Below are 20,072 nucleotides of genomic sequence, written 5' to 3' on the forward strand. Positions count from 1 at the left end.
ACACTGTTAATTATGACTCAGACTCAAGTAAAAAGGTGCAGAGCAACATAAATTTTTGGAATTTACTAATAGTGAAATCAAGATCAAATGGCATCCATAACTGCAGCACCGTCTGCTATAAACTGGATTGTGTGTGTGAGTGTGTGTGTGTTTAATTATCTCTACATTCAGCTTTTGGGTGTATAGAACTTCAAGTTATAATGGTATCTTTATTGTTTTTAAGTGTATATACAGTAGGATTATGTATATACACACATTAGGTATAAAAACAAAAGATACATTTTAGGGTTCAGTCAGCTTACTTTAATGTGGATGCAACCTTAAATCAAAAAGTATGTTTGGGGAAGAAAGGCAAATTTCATAATTTTTAAATATATTTATTCCATATTTCTATCAAATAGAAAAATTTTAAGTGAACCTCTAGGGGATTATAAGGACAGTTACAGTACTCATAGTTACAGTACTCATTTTCTGTAATGCTTTGGGGAGACAAGATGCAGTCATTAAAATAAAATGTTGGCTTCCTAGTCACGGGTTTATTGAGCATGCATTCTTGTGTTATACAAAGATCTTTGATATGTTGAAATGTTTGTCAAAGGCAGTGAGAAATGTATAATGCTATGATCTTATTTTTCAAAGGAAAATTGAAAAAAGAGAACAAGTTGCTCTTTCAATTCATTTTCTGATGTTTACATGTAGCTCCATCGAAAGCTGGATGAGCTCAGAGATCACCTAGAAGGCAATGTGAAAGGATACTCTCTCAGAGTAAATGTACGATTTCACTCCGTGATTTTTTTTTCCTAAACTTCTGCTGACTGGTAATTCGAAATCTGATTGGTTTGTCCTCTCATCTTCATCTTTTTTACTTTCTGTCTCTTTACTCCCTCTTTCCTAGCTGCAGCTTTATGCTCATATTTATTAAATAAAGTTTAAATTGGCAGAGCAGAGGACCCTTAAGCCACACTAACATTGAGGTTGATTTAATAACATTCTGGCTTTGTTACAAAATAAAAACTTTCTTTGTAAAATCTGTGTTTCTTATACAATTATATAATTTTCTGAGGATCTTGTCATGAGACTTCATTTGGAGCTTTTCTACAAACAGTGTCTTCTGTCCCCTGTTGACTGTGTCAACAGGATTATACATTATGGGCTGGATCCATGTGATAGAGCCTTTATCATCCAATTCCAGTTGTCAAGGAAAATGATTGATGTTAGAGTGTTATCATAGGTATTCTGGCAAGTAGACTTTTTTTTCTGAATTACTGCAATAGGCTTTTCTCAACTCAGATTCTGTGAGATATTTTTGTTAAAAAATAAAATAACCATCTTTACCAGGAACACCATCATGTAACATCTTAAAAATACTTGAGATAAAGGTTAATATACTCATGATAACACTTTGAAGGAGAACAATACCTTATAGCCAGCCACTTAATACTGTACATATATCATATATAACCATAGGAAAAAATAGTATTTTTGTGACCAGGTTTTCTGACTCAGAATACTTGGCTCTTCTACTGAATACATCTTTTCAAGATAAATGGAAGTAAATGCCTAAAATGGTATATGACATAAATATGGCAGAAGAAAAGCTAAATTATTATAGTACAGTAAAAACTCGATATAATGAACTAATTATGTTGAGGGGGTATCCATGAAAGCTGAAAAGTCCATTAAATAAAGTAGGAATGCGTATGTTAAAAAATTGAAAAATTAGTTTACCTGTTTTTATGCAGACACCTTTATGTAATTAAAATTAAGTATATATGAAAAGTTTAATTTCACAGAAACATTTTCTATATGTATTACTGTAATTTTAAGTTTATACTGAATAGGTCTAGTAAATGCATGCTCTCACCAGTCACCGCTAGTAAACAAAAGCACACGGCTAGGGTGTGGCTTAGCACAGGTGGGAACATCAGACTGCACTCATTAAAACTACTGCAGAAAGTCAAGCCACATGACAACAGAACCAATTACCATGTGCGATGCGGTGATCACGTGCTAATCATTCACCAACATTGTTTATAAGCCATGACTCTTTTATTTAAATATGTAGACTATAGCTGTAGATATGTAATAATTATGTTGTCAAATTAGTGCAGTGTTTTTTCCCAACATATGCCCTATTCACTAAAATTTATTTAAAACAACTGAATTAATAACAAAAAAAGTTAATTATAAGCAAATCTTGGTTAAAAGCATTTTAAAATAAAGGGATGTTAATTTTCACATATGACATATGGACCAGGAATTTTGTCCATTAAATACAAAGCCATTACATCGAGGTGTGCAAAATCTAGGGTTTACTATAAATAATTCTGGCTTTATTTAGCCCTGACTTCCCATTCCTAGGGCTTTTTAAAATGTTCCTATGAATCCTAGCCCTGATTTACTTCTCCCAAGATTATTGTTATACATATAATTTATATTTCTATAATAGTTTTGTTATCAAGGTTAGAATGAAAAATAAGTGATATGATAATTCTCTGGTTTCTCATCTTGATTTTAATTATATACCATACATGTATATCTCTGTATTAAATTTTTGATTACTGAAGTCCAAAGTTTTTTTTACTAATATCTGTAACTAAATTCTAATAGCTAAAGAGAGAAGGAAAGTGTAACAAGTGTCTCATTTTTTTACTTTTCTTTTGAGCCTGTCCTTCTTTTCTATTTATATTCTTCTAGAATTTAAAAGATCATCTGTAATCACCCTCAGAATCTATTCCACTATTTAGAAAAAAAGATTAGCATGAAGTGTATGTCTAAATCAGTCTAACCACACTTGGATGTTATTCTAGAAACCACTAAAAATATTCTGATTATATTAATTAATGTATTTAGTGTCATACTCTTCCCTAACCAATCATGAGAGTTGATATTATTTTTCTCTCAATCAAACCAACACTAGAAAATTGAGTCTTGCTCAGATCGGTTTGGTGGGGAGTTAATGTTAGATTAGGGATAAAATAAAGTTCTGTGTTTTGCAAATTAGTTTATCTCATGCTATTTTTTAATTTCTTTTTTTCAACACCTATATTCACTGCATAGAATAGTGCACAATGACTAATCTCAGTATCTTCTTTTGTTTCCTTTTGTGGGGTCACACTTTGTTCTTATTGCCTGTTTGTTCTGAAAATATTGACTAGACGCATATCATTCTAAAATTTCTGTTAACTGGAAAAGTATGGAGAAAAAAAATATCAAAAGGCAAATTGTATCTTCTCTAGAGAGTTCAGCTAAGAAAAGATGAAAATCAAATGCTTAGCTGGATGTTCACTTTCTCTTCCTCACCTTTAATTCCTATTACCCCAGCATGCCTTAAAGTATGCCTTGTATATTAAAAAAGGTAATTTAGAAGGAAAATAAAGTTATCCTCGGAACCATAGGCTATATAAACAGATTTTGTTTCTAAAATGAGGTAAATTGGCAGATAGTGACCATTCAGTTTTGCACAAATTAATTGTAGGTGTTCACACACAAGAACAAATCTATGGGTGCCTTTTCATTAACTGAAACATTGCTAACTATTTCAAAGAGAGGAAAGATTATGAACCACGTTGCCCCTTAAATATTTTATGTAATAGTTGTAGAAGGTGCAACATCATTTAAAAGTTTGGGATAAGGACTTTTTTAAATCATTGTAACGTCTACACAATATATTAGTAACGTCTACACAATATTTTGCTTTTTAGAGAGAAAAGAACCTTGTACTCTTAATTATTATGGAGAATCAGTGATATAAAATATAGTGTTCTGTTAAAATGTAATTTTTTACTATTAAATTTTATTTATATACATCTTAATCCTACCTTCACTCCTCTATAGCAAAAAGTTGGATGTGTTAAATTTTTATTTCTAAATTAAGAATTTATCATCTTTTTCTGTACATTGTACAAAGCTAAGTATTCTGAGCCCCTGGTGGGTTTTTAGTAATTTTAATAATAATAAAATTATCATTTTGTACCTAAGCAGAGTTAGCTTAATTTGATGACTACAAAAGTTACTGCAAATTCTTATACGGATAATGTGTTGAGAATAATGACAAGAATAAAATAAAATTAATTTTTCATTTGATCAAATGCATAAATCTAGTAAGAAGAATGTTAAAAGTAATATACAAAATTGAAGAAAACTGCAGACTGTGTTGAAAATTGGAAAACATTTAAGAAAAGGCAAGTTAACACTTTGTTTAAATAATGTAAATCAAGGTAAATTTACAAAATTGAAGTTAATTTTAAAAATTGGGATCCTCGAAAGCTTGAATATTAAAATATTTAAAAGAAAAGTTACATAAATGGTCATGAAATAATGACAAGTAAAAAGGAAAGCAAGGAGAGGAGTAAAAATACCTCAAAGCCACAAATTTTGTATTTTTACTCAGTTTATATAATATGATAACAAATTTATATTCAGCTACAAATATATATAGATAATAAAATGTGTTAATTTTTAAAGGCTTTTACAAACAATAAAAGGGAAAATGACTTATGAAGACAGATTATTGGCACAAAGTGAACTAAAAAGAAAGGTGATGAAGTAGAAAGAATATGATAATTATAAGTACTTGTTATGCTATCATGAATAAAAGTTGGTATTATTTGAAGTGAAAAAAGTTAAGGGAGGAATTATCACTTAAAATAAGATAACATGTATTTTAATAAGTTTAAGAAAAGTAGCTGAATCATGTCAGAAAGTAATGTCTTTGAATAATGATTTTTAATTGTTTAACAATATCATGAATGCCAAAATAAGACTGGTATGAAGTAGGGCTAATATAAATAATGAATTAGATGGTTGTGGTTTTATAGATCTTTTAAGATCAGTATTTTCATTTCATTCTTAGTTCTGAATTAACTCTTATTTTTTTAAATGTCTTTGGGTTTTTTTGCACTTTTATATTTATCTAATTAATGCTATAACTCAGGAGTCAGCAAACTACAGCCCTTGGGCCAAATTCTGTTTCCCTTTTGTGGGCCCACAATCTAGGGATGGTTTTTGTATTTTTAAATGAAATTCAAATTTCAATGTTCAAAAATAAAGTTTTATTGAAACACAGCCACACTCATTTATTTCATATAATCTGTGGTTATTTTTGCACTACAACAGCAGAGCTAAACAATGGCGACAAAGATCATATGGCATGCAAAACCTAAAATATTTAATATCTGTATGTTTACAGAAAACATTTGCTGAGAACTGTAACTGGTTAGTATGTCATTGACAAAGAAATTATTATAGTACAGACTGTGTCAAATTATCTTCATTTTAAAGCTGAGAAAAGGAGAGCTGCTCATTTTTCTAGGGATGGATTCAGATTAAGAGTTGATCCTCTGAAATCTAAATTTACATTTTTAATCTTCCTTTTTATGTTGTGTGTGTTTTTTTCCCTAACTACTCTTCCTTTACACACACACAGTAAAACTTACTATGGAATTTACATTAAACCTAATGTCAAATTTAAATGTTGACCTATTATGTAGAAAACAGTATTGATTATAAATTATTTGGGGGGGGACCCCTTAATGTATTAAGATAAATTTCATTCTTGCTCTCTTAAACTTTTTTAAAAATGTGTTTTTAAAGTATTTTTGCAGTATACATTGCATTTATTTTGTTACTTCATTACCTCTTAATAATTTCCCCAGAAGACCATGATCAACTTTTAATTTCTACTGAATATCCTATTTGGCCTCACCTAAAACCATACCTTTTGTAAGAAATGTCATACAAATGGAAAAGACACTCTGATGGGAACAAGTAATACATCATATCTTAATATACAGCACTTAAAAATCTAAAGGTATCTAAATTGAATCAGCCAACATTTTTTGAGGTGAAGAAAAACAGCTGAAACATTAGTCCTTAAGTAAATAAACATTCAATAGCTTTTAAATGAGTAAACATCAGTTTGTGTACTCTACTTTCTTTAGGCAAATGTTTATGTCTTTGGAGTTTTGTATGTAGAACATTATTTGAACCTTTTAAGTCTTCCTTTTTTTGACCTATTGACATTTATTCATATTAATAATATGCATTTAATTTATAATAATTATGTAACATTCTGAGTACCTTGATAGATGATGTCTTATAATATGACCAGACTACAATAATGATAAAGATGGCAGTAAATCAATTTGAGAGTTATCTCTTTGGGAAACAGGCTAATTTTGCTACCTTTTACTTTGTTAGAATTTCTTTAACCCGTAAAGTTAATACAATTCTGACATTTCAGTTCTACTGAAAAATAACAAAAATTTAGCTTGTGCTTTAAACTAAAAAATTATCATCCAGTACTTATAAAATCATCTACAATAGCCTCTGACATCATTTGGAATGAAAATTACATATCTGTGAGGTGTTTAATGCTTGCTTCAGAATTGCTGTTTTCAGAACTTTGATATAAAAATAAGGTACTAATAAAACATCTTGACAAGTAAACTTTCCTAGTAATAGAAAATGGAGAACGGGGGGGGGGGGGGGAGTCAAGATAAAGTTTTTTTTAGTTTTATGGATATAGTTATAGAAACAGAACAAACATGCAGAGCAAGGTTTTCTTAGAACTGGTGTCTTGCTAAAGATAATCAGATGTGTATATGGTTAGAAAAGTATAATTTCTTTTTTATTGAATTTATTAGGGTGATATTGGTTAATAAAAATTATATAGGTTTCAGGTGTACAATTGTATAATACATCATCTGTATATTGTGTTCACCACCCTAGAGTATATTTCTTAATATGGATAGAATTGAAGTAGAATTTTAGAAACTACTTCAAAGTAACCCATTAAGTGGTAGTCATACATTTTATCACAAATCTTTGTAAGGGTAAGTGTAAAACCTTCTGAATAGTATTACACAAGGTTCAGTTGGGTTTTTTTTTAAGGATAGACCAAAAGAATTTGTATATTCATTTATTCAATAAACATTTATTGAGCGCCTACTACATTTAACTGTGCTGGGTTCTATAATACAGTTAAAGAAGAAATCAAATAGTAAGGGCGTTTGATTCTTTCATTTTGACATTTCCTATACTTTCCTTTTCCCACCCTAACTTTGTATTTTGGAACTTCATGGAGAATTTTATAACTAGAGAATGCATACTTGAGAATTTACCTCACATTCCATTTTAACAACCTAATAAAAGAAGAAGCCACAGAATTGAGTATGGCAGCATGATAACCTTGAAAGAAAAAACAGTCCATAAAATTATCAGTTCAAAGGCATGACAATTAAACATGGTTTTAAATATAAAATAGTTGTTTTAAAAAAATCATTGAAACATTCTGATAAAAGATAGGCCTGGAAAAGAGTTTATGTTTAATTTTTATATATTTTTTAGTATTGCTATTGATAGAGATAGATAGATTGATAGATAGATAGATAGATAGATAGATAGATAGATAGATAGATAGACAGATAGACAGACAGACAGATAGAGGGATATTCAGTAACACTGAGAATAGAATAGTAGGAACCGGAAATCTGGATTAGAATACTGATCTGGCTTTAGTGCCCTTTATAAAGAATAATAGGAAGATGTACAGTAGAGTCTTCCTATAAATAATGTCACATGTAGTTTGCTAGTGTTAAGCCAGTTAAGGTCAATGTGGTACCATAGGAAAAAGTGCTTTCCTGTTAACCTTAAATGAGCACCTGTTCAAGATTATACCAGATTCTGACCAGAAGGAGTCATCTTCGTCATGTTTTTTGTTTTGTTTTTTATAAGCCAGGTATTTTTTTAATCACAAGGTTTTCCTCAAATAGTTTGAACCTTGAGAATCCAAACTCAAGTGTCTTCTTATAAGGCTGTTTTATTATCTGGCAAATGTGTTGGTGATGGAGCCATCTAAACTTCTGAGACCCTTACTATGTTATAATTTCCTCTTTAACAGTGTTTTCTTTTCCCCACTGCAAAACCAGGCTCGGCTTCCCTCGTGCTCATCTACCTATAGTGTATCTGAGGTATACTTTGCACGTGTTTTATTACATGGTCAATAACATGCTCGCCCTCACCATTTTTCTTATTTTATTTTCCTTTTGCCTTAATTTATTTTGCCTTGCACTTCACATTTGGCTGAAAGGGGAGAAGTCAGCTGTTTTGGGGAAAATTTCTATATTTTTATACTGCACTGTTTCTGAGTAACTTTTTTTCTGGCAATCACTGTATCACATTGAAATGGTTAAAGCCCAAATAGCCTACTTGATTATGACCACTACCTTAATTACATAAAGATTCCTTTGAACCAAATAATTTGTTATTAAACTCGTATTGGCTAAAAACAAAGATTCCAATTTGCAGACCTGTATACGTCTCTGTCTTGTAGTTGAAGGTTTACATTACATTAGTGACAACTCTGTCTCATTAACCATAGAAACAGGAGAACATGCAAAACTGATTATTAAATGAAAAGTTAATATGGTTCCTCTATTTTTATGTAAAACAGAAGATTTGCTCCCTTTAAAAAAACTAATTAGGTTACTCAGGATACTTGTATTTTTATAAAGTTTTTATGAGCTAGAAGAGCTTATCCTCATGAGAGTCATGTTCTTTTAACAAAATATTTTACATAAAATTTGACCTTTATGTTCTTTGCCTTTTTGGGGGTTTCATTTCTCATTCTTACTGTGTTAAACCATAGCATAAATGGGTTTTCTGTTTTTATATGCCAGATTTATTAAAATATTATTAATAGACTTTGAATATTCTTTTCAAAGCTAGGGCACTGTTAAGCAGCTAAAAGGGAAGAGAGTATGACTAGTAAATAAAAGGACTTTAATAGCCTATAAATTTTAAGATCTTACTTTGTACTTTAGAGACATAACATTTCTACACATATTACTTTGTGCAGGCCACTATGGCTATAGCTACAATGTGCAGGCCAATATTGTGAGCTTAATTCTGACCACAGAAATATTATCTCGTAACATTATGTTAAAAATATCTGGTAATATATGCAGACTACCGGTGGAATGTCATCTTTTAACTTTAAAATTTAAGAAAAAGCCTTGAAGGAATAGTATAACTAAACCCATAGCCTCACAACGTTTAATTTATTGAGTTGGTAGAATTACAGCCATCTTCTTTAATTTTTTCTTTTGCAAGTTACAGCTGTTACAGACTTTTCTCTCTTAAAACTGATTTGGGGGATAATTAACTTCTTCTTGAAATATATATTTGTAGGGAGAAGCAAAGTAATGAAGGAAAAATTAATTACTTGCGATATCAGCAAAGACTTTTGAAAGAGAAGATTGATATCATCTCATCACATTTTTTCATAGGTCTTTTCTTAATTTCCCAGGATTATGGTTCCCAATGTAAAAAATATATAACACATTTCTTTCTGCCACTTCATCCAGGCAATTCTCCATTTCCCATGAGAGTGTGTAAGAAGTCTACCATTGGCATCATCTCCAATCACAGCCTACAGCATCCATCAGGGTATTACTGTCTCTGTGACAGCATGTGTGCAGGAGGGCTCTCGGGTTGGAATGGAATGTGGAGCTGGCTTCAGGGGGACAGGATTGTGTATGCTGTGGCATTTGCTCCATAGCACTCAACTCTTAAGTGAACTCTGGCTTTATCTGGGTTTGTTTCTTTCACTGTGACATATGAGCTTTATTTATTTGTCATGAAGTGTTTCTCTTTTTGTCACTTGTGATAGGGTTTCTGTATTTCATTTGGTGCCACATATCTGTGGAATTCATAGGTGGTATTCTGTTTAATTTAGAATGCTATAAAGACCAATACCATGAAGAACTCCTTATGGAATCTAATATTCATGATAATCATCTAGACAGAAATAAACTTTTATAATTGTTTTCTATTTCATCTTAAATTGATAAATGATTGTTTCACAAAATGTTAGACTATAAGCCTAAATTATTATTAGTTTAGGGAATGTCCTCAGGTTTTTCATATGAAAGCCTCTTGATGGAACTGTTGATAAAGTACATTATGTATTTTATAGCATCACTATGGAGGTTGCCAAACCTTCATGACTCAATCTCTTCTTTCCCTCACATTTACATCATCTTCATTTAACTCCACTACTGTAGAAATAAATTCTCCAAACCCTACTGCTTTACCAATTGTATGTCACTGTCTTCTGTGGCATTCATAAAACCAAAACATAATAAGCCTTATTCAAAATTAAATACATCCATGAGTGTACAAGAACAGGATAATTTCTAACCTTACCTGGATAATCCTGCTCAGTAAATGTTACTTCATGTCATCGATGGCTCCTTTGTAAAAAATACAGTTCTCTTACTATGTGACAAGCTCGGTATTTGACATCTCATTTACTTTATCTTAATTAATCTCCACTACAGCTCTGTTTGGAAAAGATATTATCATCATCCTCATTTTACAGATGAGTAAGCTAACACTCAAAGAGGTTAGATATGTTGCCCAAAATTTTAAAAGCTGCTGAGTGGCAAAAAACTTTTTCTTAAATACCATGGTTTCTACTGTTCAGGAGCTATTAAAAGTCATCAGCTCTCTAAATGTCATGGAGTAGTCTTATATTTTTACAGTATGTGTTCACCTGGTTGATTATATAAGTTGGGGTATTATTATAGGAGAGGATATGGATGTATCTATAAGATAGAAAACTTTAATTCAAGGAAATGTTAGAAAGACATTCCTTTGTTTAATTTATTATTCGTATTATTTTGTACTTAAGTCATTCAACATAAATTTATTGAGTACCTACTGTGCCTTATTTAAATATAACTATAATCTGCTAGCTATTTATTTGTGGAATTGGCTTCACATTTAGAATGAATATAAAGATCATGAATATAATGAGATTAGTATCTCCAGTTGTACACTATTGTGCATCCCTTCAAGCCACGTGAAAAAAAGGGAAGAACTCATCTTCCAAATTTTTAACTAACCTTCAACTATTTTCCAGCAGTGTTCATTTTTTACAATATTGAAAAAATTGTTTCAGAATTTTCTTAGCTTAAACAAGAGCCAAAATTAGTACTATCTTCTGGTAGAAACAGTGCTCTTTTCTGACATGCAGGGGTGGGCAAAAGTAGGTTTAGAGTAGGAAGTACACAAAACAGTTTATTCTTGTATTATTATTTATTAATTATTGATTATTTGTATTACAACTGTAAACTTACTTTTTCCCACCCCTACATTTGCAAAGTGAAACGTACACTATATATAAATCTTTCATGATTTGTAACAGTGTCTCGACCAAAAAAAATTAATAAACATTGGACTTTTTAAAACCTGTCTTTAATTTCTTAGATTTCTTAGTAGCAAGGTTGATTTAGATAATTTTAAATAATGAAGCTAAATTTTTTTCTGTTGAGTGGACAAAGACAGAAACTTAATTATATTTTTATTTAGTGCTTAAGAACTTAGCTACCTAAATAAAAGGTGGCATTTTTAAGTTGTAACATGCAAAACAGTTGCCTTTTGAACTCTTAACACACTTTTAGAACATCCACTCTGATCTAAACAAACCTCAACTGACTGACAGTTTGGAGCTTCTGCAAATGGAAGTTTAATTTGCATTACAAATAATAGATCTATATATTCTAGGGAAGAAGTAAAGAAGGAAGGAAGAAAACTGGACTGTAAACACTATAGCATTCCTGTTTAAAAAGAAAGGATAGGGCCATTTTTAAAACATCAATCAATAGGACACAAACTGTTTAAACTAGAAGAAACTAATAAAGATTCATGAAACGAATATTCTACACTGTCAGATAATCACCTAAGATTTTCTATTATATAAAATCTCACGGAGAAAGTCTTTAATAATTGATTTACTATTTATTTCAATATGTTTTCTGTAATGTTTCAGTCTTCCACTTTATGTGTACAGGTTTCATGCTGATTGTATGTAATAGTTTGGGATTTGGAGATAGTTTAAAGAAATGTCTTAGAAATAGTATATTTTTAAAATACTACAGCTGCTGCTAGCAAAATTTCTTGACCCCTTCCTCACTTTTGAATGTTTAAAAACAAATTGGTGTGTATAAATTGTTTGCTACAAAATAAGAAAATTAAATACATACCTAACATCCAGATAAGTGGAAATAGAAATGAACAGGGTCTATAAAATACTTATATGGAAATCCAGCTTTATATAAATACAAATTAGCTTATCATCATGATGTTATCATTTTATAAATGAAGTAGATTAATTAGAAATATAGTTAGAGTCCAAATAAATGTTGGCACATTATGGTATTGCACAAAAATGACATATCTTGCTTGCGTTCATACTTATACTTGCAGCTGCTCTTTGAATGTCTTTTGTTATCTCATACTCAGTATATCCAACTCCACTGTCTAATTCACTTCTCTTTATCATGTTCTTAACGTTTCCCAGCATAGAAATCTTCAGTTTTTTATTCTTCTTTATTTTTCATCTCTGACAGTGTGTTATTAAATTTTGTCTTTTTTTTTGTTGTTGTTATTTCTTCCTTTGAATAATCTCCTTTTAATTCTTACTTCTAATACATACAATGAACTTGGTGGTAAGAGCTACTTTCAAACCCTGGCTTTGGTAAGATAAGTAATGAACTTGGGATATCTTCTAGGAGGAACTCAAAAAATACTTGGGAAATGATGAGTGAGTGAGTGCTTAAACAAATCAATCAATCAACTTTTCTAACATCTGGATTTCAAGGAGAATTGATAGATAATTTATACAAAATTTAATAGAGTACCTGGGACATAGTAAACATTAAATAAATAAGTTTCTTTTTTTTCTCTAACTTGGATATTTAAAGCCCTAATAACCATAGGCTTGTATTACAAGAGTAGCTAAGTAATTGGATTCCCTTTTTATAGTCCTACTTTTCTCTTATGTCGGAATAATCTTCTCAAGGCTTCTTTAGTTCCTTTCCACTTTTCAATCAAAAAATTGCTATAATGGCCTACGTCTGAGTTGTTGTATCAAGAATAAATACCTCTCTGTTTATATTTTAACTAGCCACTTTTTATCTAACATTATTTTTTAGTGACCAGCTCCTCCCAGTTTGTCCAGAATTTAGTCCTGATTTTAGTACTGAAAGTACCAGATATAGAATATTTTCATTATCACAAAAAGTTCTGTTGGATAGCAATGTTCCATATACTTCTGGGTAGATCTCAAAATCAGCCACTGCTATTATTGTGATCATCTCCATCCATAGTCATTATTCTACTTATAGAGCACTTACTTTGGTCAGGGAACTACATGTATATTACCATTATATTACTATATAGTAACTACCTTGACATCAGTTCCTATCCATAGCTCACATCTCTCTCCAGAGTTATAAGCACCTTGAACATAACTCAGCCCCCAAATTTGTTTCTTCATCCACTTTGACAATATATGACAATACCCAGATATTCAGACAGGAAGCCTAGGAGTTATATCCCTCATGACCTAAGTCCTATGGATTTTGCCTCTTATATGTCTAAAATCTATGTCCTTCTCTCCAGAACTGCTTTCAGTGATTTAGTTGAATTTCTCACCTGGATTACTAATCTCCAGACTAGTTTCTCTACCCTCATAATTTATCTCATAAATATTTTAATCCATCTTTACATTGCTTATCAGAATGAAATTATTAAAATATTGATGTAATCATGCCATTCTCCTCAAAATCTTTGAGTGGCTCTCTATAACCCTTAGGAATTAGTCCCTACCTACCTCATCAACTACTTCTCTTACCACTCCCTATCAAAGTTAGCTTCAGCTATACTTATTGTCATTTCCCAGTTGCTAGGGTCCCTAATATCTATGAATTGCACTTGCCTTTTTTCTGTGAATTTCCTGCGTTTTCTTCACCTAAGTAAATATAATTGTCCCTTAATACTCTGCTCATACATCCCAGCTCCAAGAAGCCTTTCCTGGTATTTTCCCCCAAACCTCCACTCCCATCAGAATCAGGAATATCTTTTACATATCCCCAATTCCAGTTTGTACTAACTTCTGTTATAGCACTTACCATGATGTGTTTTCATTGATATTTACTTAACTGTCTTTCTCTATTGTATTGTGAGCTCCTGGAGACTGCTTTAAAAAAAAAAAAAAAAAAAAGAGGCTGCTTTTTTTAAACCAAAAATTAGATCAGTTTGGGGCAAAGAGTAGGTTCAGTAAGTGTGGGTTAAATGAATGATTAACTGAATGACATTTAATTATTTTCTAATTACTATATAATAGTATTCGCTCTGTTATTAGATGTGAAACTTGGTTGATTAGAGAGACATTGGCTTAGCTTCTTTTGGGTTTTAACTCCCTTCCCCATCTAGCACACAGTAAGCATTTAATAAACACATATTAACCAGATCATGAGTTCAAACCCAGTCTCAAATATCCCATTCTATATGTGTCAAATATTACTAAGATCTGCCTGCATTTTTTTAATTCCCTGATGCATATATTAATCTAGGTCAGCGATTTTCCACCAGTGTGCCGCAAAGAGGTACACTGGTATTCTGCAAGAATTTTACAAAATGCAATACCTAACCAGTCAGGGACAGTGACATATTTTCCCTTAGATTGGCAAATGAAAACAAAAATGACAACAGTCAACACAACAATAGCAGTCCAGTGTGAATGAGTAAAAATTATACCTATTTTTTTATCAGATTGGCAAAAAATATATTTTTGGTGTGCCGCAAAATTTTAGTAATTAGTTTTTATTTGCCATGAGATGAAAAAGGTTGAAAATCACTGATCTAGGTCAGTGCTTCTAAAACATTTTAATTCTCCATTGTCTGACTATTTCTACAGTATATTCTGATATTCCTTTTTTTTTTTTAAATAAATAATTAATGGGTAGCTGGCCCAGTTTTTCTTGAGTGTGGGCTTTATTAATGTGAAACACTTATTCCAGTCTCTACAATTCTAATTCCTTATTGACCGTGGATATAATAGGAGAGAAGGGAGTCTCAAACAGTAGAATTGACTTTCTCACCCTATTGTTGAAACCTGAAGCTTACCTAGAGTAGTGGAGCTTTCTTCTCTGTGACCCCCATCAGCCGCATTGACGTCCTGTTTGAAAAACATTGGAGACTAAAGGTCTATGAAAAATCATGCTTTTATAAATTCAGATGGAAATTCATATGGGAATCAGAATTGGTACACAAACAAGAAAAATAAAACAAGTTCATTTGTTACGCCAGTAGGAAGTATTTCTTAGTTAGCTTTCAACAGCATTGAAGTCTGAACCTGGTGTTATTGATTGATAAATAAGTTGTATACAGACCTTTCATCAAAGCTTCTCTATTAGTAAGACACAAAGGGAATACTGGGAGGCAATTTAAATACTGGGAAGGATCAACATAATAATTTCCAGTGGCTTTTTTTAAAATATATTATTGCTCTCTATTCAACAGTGAGGAAAATAGATATCAAAGTGAGTTTTACTCCTTACTGGGCTGATGCCCATCGTTCCTTTTTCTTCCTGTGCCCTTATACACCACAGGCCAACATTTTGTCTCCATTTCTCTTCTTTCTTAACTCACTTGTCTCTTCTGTACGGTAGTATGTGTATGTTTGCACAGCTTTCTGTAAATTATAGAGCAGGAATACTAAGCAGCTTATGGTCATATCCTACTGTGTTTCATGCCCATAGATTTATAAGCAGGTTTGATTTATCACCAAACCTGGTCTAATTTAAAGATTCAGAAAAGTATCTTTGTGACTACCAGTAATGTAAATTTTCTTTTGCTTGTTCATACAAATGTGCATTTGTACAATGAAATGTATAGCCTGGCCTTCAGCAAATATAAGTGTCAGGTTTCTCTGGTCACCTTTTTCCCCCTTTCAAAATGCTTCTTTTCTTAACCAGGATTCCTCATCTAAACCCCAAACAAGTGACTTGTGTGGCTGTTTTCTCAAACTCCTATGAAGGTAGTGCCGTTCTAGATTCATAAAGAAGAATCTAATTTATTACATACAATGGAGGTATAATACATTGGGCTTGATTCTCTCCCAGAGTTGAGACACATACAGTAATTCTTTCTCTGCTTTTAAGTAGTTCAGTACTTCATGAAGCCATTTGTTTTTTTGTTTTTCTTTTCAAAAGCGCTCACTTATTTTAATTCATACAACAGACCCATAAGAACAGCTATAATGAACATTTGAAATGATGGACATTTTCTTGGTTCTTGCCAGTACACAAAGATGTCTTCCAGGGAAAGGCTGGATGTGCACCCCAAAGATTCCTCAGCAGCATGGCATTTACCTGGTGCATTGGCCGTGGTTTAACATCCAGCTTTGGGCCTTGTAGATCCAGAGAGGCGCCAGAGGTCTGAGTCTAGTGGTTATTTATTCTCACACATTGAAGAGGTCAGAAGTAGGCAGCCAGGGCTGGTGTGATGGCTTTGTGACATCATAAAGACTCCAGGCTCCTTTTTGTTTCTTCTGCCAAGTTGGCTTCATCCTCAAGATGGAAATGGTCCAAAGTGACTCCCAGAGCTCAGCTTTTTCCTTCTCAACAGCAGAAAAGAAGGAAGAGAGAAAGGCTTTCCCCTTTACTCTTGAGGAGCTTTGCCTCAGGTCGCACACAACACACTTGCAGTCATTGACTCTAAGTGGTCGTCTGGCCACACCAAGCTGCAGAGAAGGCTAAGAAATATATTTCCGGCAGCATGTTGTCTTGCTAAAGAAGATGAGAGGGGGTATTTGGTAGGCAACTAGTAATCTCTCCCTCCTTTGAGATAGGTACCTAAGGCAGAAACCAGTCTTGATGTAGCTGCTGCTTTAATTTCAAAGTTGTAGGACTTCCATTCAGCTCGATTTCAGGTGGTTCTGAATGATGGTTGTGTTGTAGTTTAGTTGTAATTTTGATGTGGTTGTGGGAGGAGGCAAAACCGTGTTTACCTACACTGCCATCATGGCCAGCAGTCCAAGCCATTTGTTATTTAAAGCCATACTTAAAATTTCTTCTTTGGGAATTCTCCTTATTGTTGTTTTTTGTTTTGTTTTGTTTTTGATACTAAATCTCTAAATAGCCTCATGCTTACCATGTAAATTTAAGATCTGAGAATGTGAGGCATGTATTTATTTGAGAGGGTTTTTTTTTTAATAAACTATTTTTCTGAAAAAATCCAGTTTAATCAGCTTCTCACCATATTCTAAAAATGTTCATTCTTTAGCACTTATAATATTTACTTGTTGTCTCACAGTATTGAAATAAATTTACTGAAGATCATTTCAACATACTGCTTAAACATTTTGAGTTTGGGCTACATTTAAGTCTCAGCACTGGATTTGAAACCCAACCCTGCCTCTTACTAATTTTGTTATCTTGGAAAAATTAACTAGTCTGCACTTCATATTTCTATAAAATGGGAATAATACCAACTTATTAAGATACATTAAGTATTAAATCGCTTAGTACTGCTTGGTATAATACCTGATATATATGTAAGTACTCCATAAATATTAACTTTATTAAAGGTACAAAGGTAAATTTGGGTTTAGTTTGGACTAATTTGGACTAATTCTGTCAGACACAGTATCTGCTACATTTGTCAAGCAGTAAATATTTTTTGTGCCCTGGCCGGTTTGGCTCAGTGGTTAGAGCATTGGCCTGCGGTCCAGAGAGACCCGGGTCAGTTTTCCCTGGCCCTGGTTGGGTCATGCGGATGGCAGCCACTTGATGTGTCTCTTTCACGTCGTTTCTCTCTCTCTCTCTCCCCCCCCCCCCCCCCCCCGTCTGCACAAAAGATGGAAGAGGTGTCCTCGGATGAGGATAAAAATATATATATTTTTTTTTTTTTTTTGCACATGGTTATTAGCCACACTCTGACTGAAAAATCAAGTGTTATCAACTTCACTATCAGCTTGACCTAATTTAATGTCAACATTTGTACCATTCCTGCTTGCTTCTTTTTCCTAATCATGGTCAAGTATACTGAATATGATGTATACAAACATCTTTCTTTCATTCATCCAGTTGACTATCTTCCCCAGGTTTTCTCTTGTCTTTTTTCTCCAAAATCACTTTTCTGTTTAGTGTCTCGATTGTTTAGCACACCACACACCACCTCACTGAAAATTATAGCTAATAAGAATAGTACTTTTTATTATGATTGTTATTTCAGGGCAGGAAAAATATTTCCTTGACACTGTTAGGGTCTCTGGTTGGGTCTGAAAGTTAACCTGACAAAGATTAACAGGAGAGAAGCATACGAATTTATTTATAGAAATTTTACATGGCACAGGAGCCTTCATAGGGAAATAAAGACCCAAAGAAATAGTTAAGCCTCAGTGTTTATATGTTAATTTTGATGATGAGTAGACAGACATGGAGAAATAGAATAGGAAAGAGTATGAGCTAAGGGTAGTAACCCAGGGGGAATTTAGCAAGACCTGTGTGTTCTGATTCTTCTCAGTGCTGCCTGATCTTAGACATAAGGATGATCCTTTCCTCCATGTATAGTGTGTAGGGAGGGCGCCACTCACTCTAGGGTCTAATGACCTGCTCGGGAGAAGGGCAAGGGAGAACCAGAAAGATCTTCTTGCTTCTTCTGTTTTCTTAAACTTCTTCATTTTAAAATATTCAATATGCCAAGGTGCCATATTAAGTGTAGCATGTTCTGAATCCCATCATTATTTTGTCTTTGAATTCCATTATATGTCATACTCTACAGGCACTTAACCTTGTAAGTGGGGCAAAGCATTCTACCATGAAAATAACTTTATACATGGTAACCAGATTTCTAGGCTAGTACTCAAAAGTTTACGTTACCCTTAATAAGTTGAAATAGCACTATAATCTTATTGAATTGAGGGTCGAAAAGATGTGCATGGCCCTGGCCAGTTTTGCTCAGTGGTCAGAGCGTCGGCTCGTGGACCAGAGAGACCCGGGTTCGGTTCCCGCTAAGGGCATGTACCTCGGTTGCAGTTTGTCCTGGCCCCAGTTGGGGTCATGTGGGTGGCAACCACTTGATGTGTCTCTCTCATATCGATGTTGCTCTCCCCCCTGCCCCCTTTCTCCTGCTCTATCTGAAAATGAATGCAAAAATGTCCTCAGGTGAAGATTAAAAAAAATAATAATTTTTTAAAAAGATATGCATGGATTAATATAGAGATCTGTGTACTACCTGTAATTTTATTTTTTGAGAAAATACATTTTACTCTAATAGAATTCAGCCTGCTTCAAGGCATTTTACCCTGACAAATTCTAAATGGCAACAGGGTCTTACATTCTGTTTTCTTCCTTAAACAACTCAAATGGGACATCTTCCTTAGAATACTCATTATAACGCAAGGTAAAGGGAGAGGGAAACTCTGGCAATCTGGGGCAAGGACTTCTTCACAGCAGCATTAATCAGTATTGAATGAGTTTATAAATTGGACATTTCTATCAATGGTATATACCTATATAGTTAAATTTCAATAGGTTTCTATAGTGTGGTGTTATTTCTAACACCTCTTCCTAGTGAATGCTGATTTTTCTGACTTATTAAATGCCTTTTGTATCATTAGCATCTTGTAAATAATATGTAGGTCTTTGAGATAACTGAGAGCAAAATAGATGTATGACTCTGAATTAAAAGAGGTTATTTCTACTGCCTGGGAAATCTATTATGAATATAACAAACAGAATTTTTAATCTGTTAAAGTATTAATGGTACCAGTTTAAAGGAATTTGGTCTTCATTATCCTCTGTGCATTTTGCTTTCTACATTAAAGTTAAGTCAGAGTACCAAATGTGGGGAGAAAAACAAGCATGCTTTGAGATTGAAAGTTTGTAATGGTTTTTTAAAATCCTCGTCGAGGATATGTTTTTATTGATTTTAGAGAGAGAGGAAAGAGAGCGAAATGTCAATGTGAGAGAGAAACATCGATTCGTTGCCTACCATACCCACCCCATCTGGAGATTGATCCTGCATCCTGGGCATGTGCCCTAACCAGAATCAAACCTAAAACCTTTTGGTGAACAAGATGATGCTCCACCCAACAGAGCCACTCGGCCAGGGCTGTTACGGATTTTGATGTACTAAGTGAATGTAAAAATTAAAATTGACATGATTGTGTTTTTTCTACTTGATTGTTTGTACCTTGGGTTTTTCTAACATTACCA

The 20,072-nt window shown here is 32.9% G+C and overlaps 1 protein-coding gene across 6 annotated transcripts in view; it reads left to right on the forward strand.

Moving 5' to 3' along the window:
* The window catches only part of GPHN (gephyrin), a 562,530-nt gene that overhangs the window by 379,886 nt on the left and 162,572 nt on the right, over positions 1 to 20,072 (forward strand). The window contains exon 10 of one of the 6 annotated variants that reach the window (XM_036267732.1): positions 700 to 771. The exons of the other annotated variants lie outside the window; for them this stretch is intronic. Within the exon in view, the coding sequence (XP_036123625.1) occupies positions 700 to 771 (72 nt within the window). The remainder of the gene's footprint in view (positions 1 to 699; positions 772 to 20,072) is intronic. 6 annotated transcript variants of the gene reach the window in all.

Source organism: Molossus molossus, unplaced genomic scaffold, assembly GCF_014108415.1.
Source record: "Molossus molossus isolate mMolMol1 unplaced genomic scaffold, mMolMol1.p scaffold_m16_p_1, whole genome shotgun sequence".
In the NCBI taxonomy this organism is placed as follows: Eukaryota; Metazoa; Chordata; class Mammalia; order Chiroptera; family Molossidae; genus Molossus; species Molossus molossus.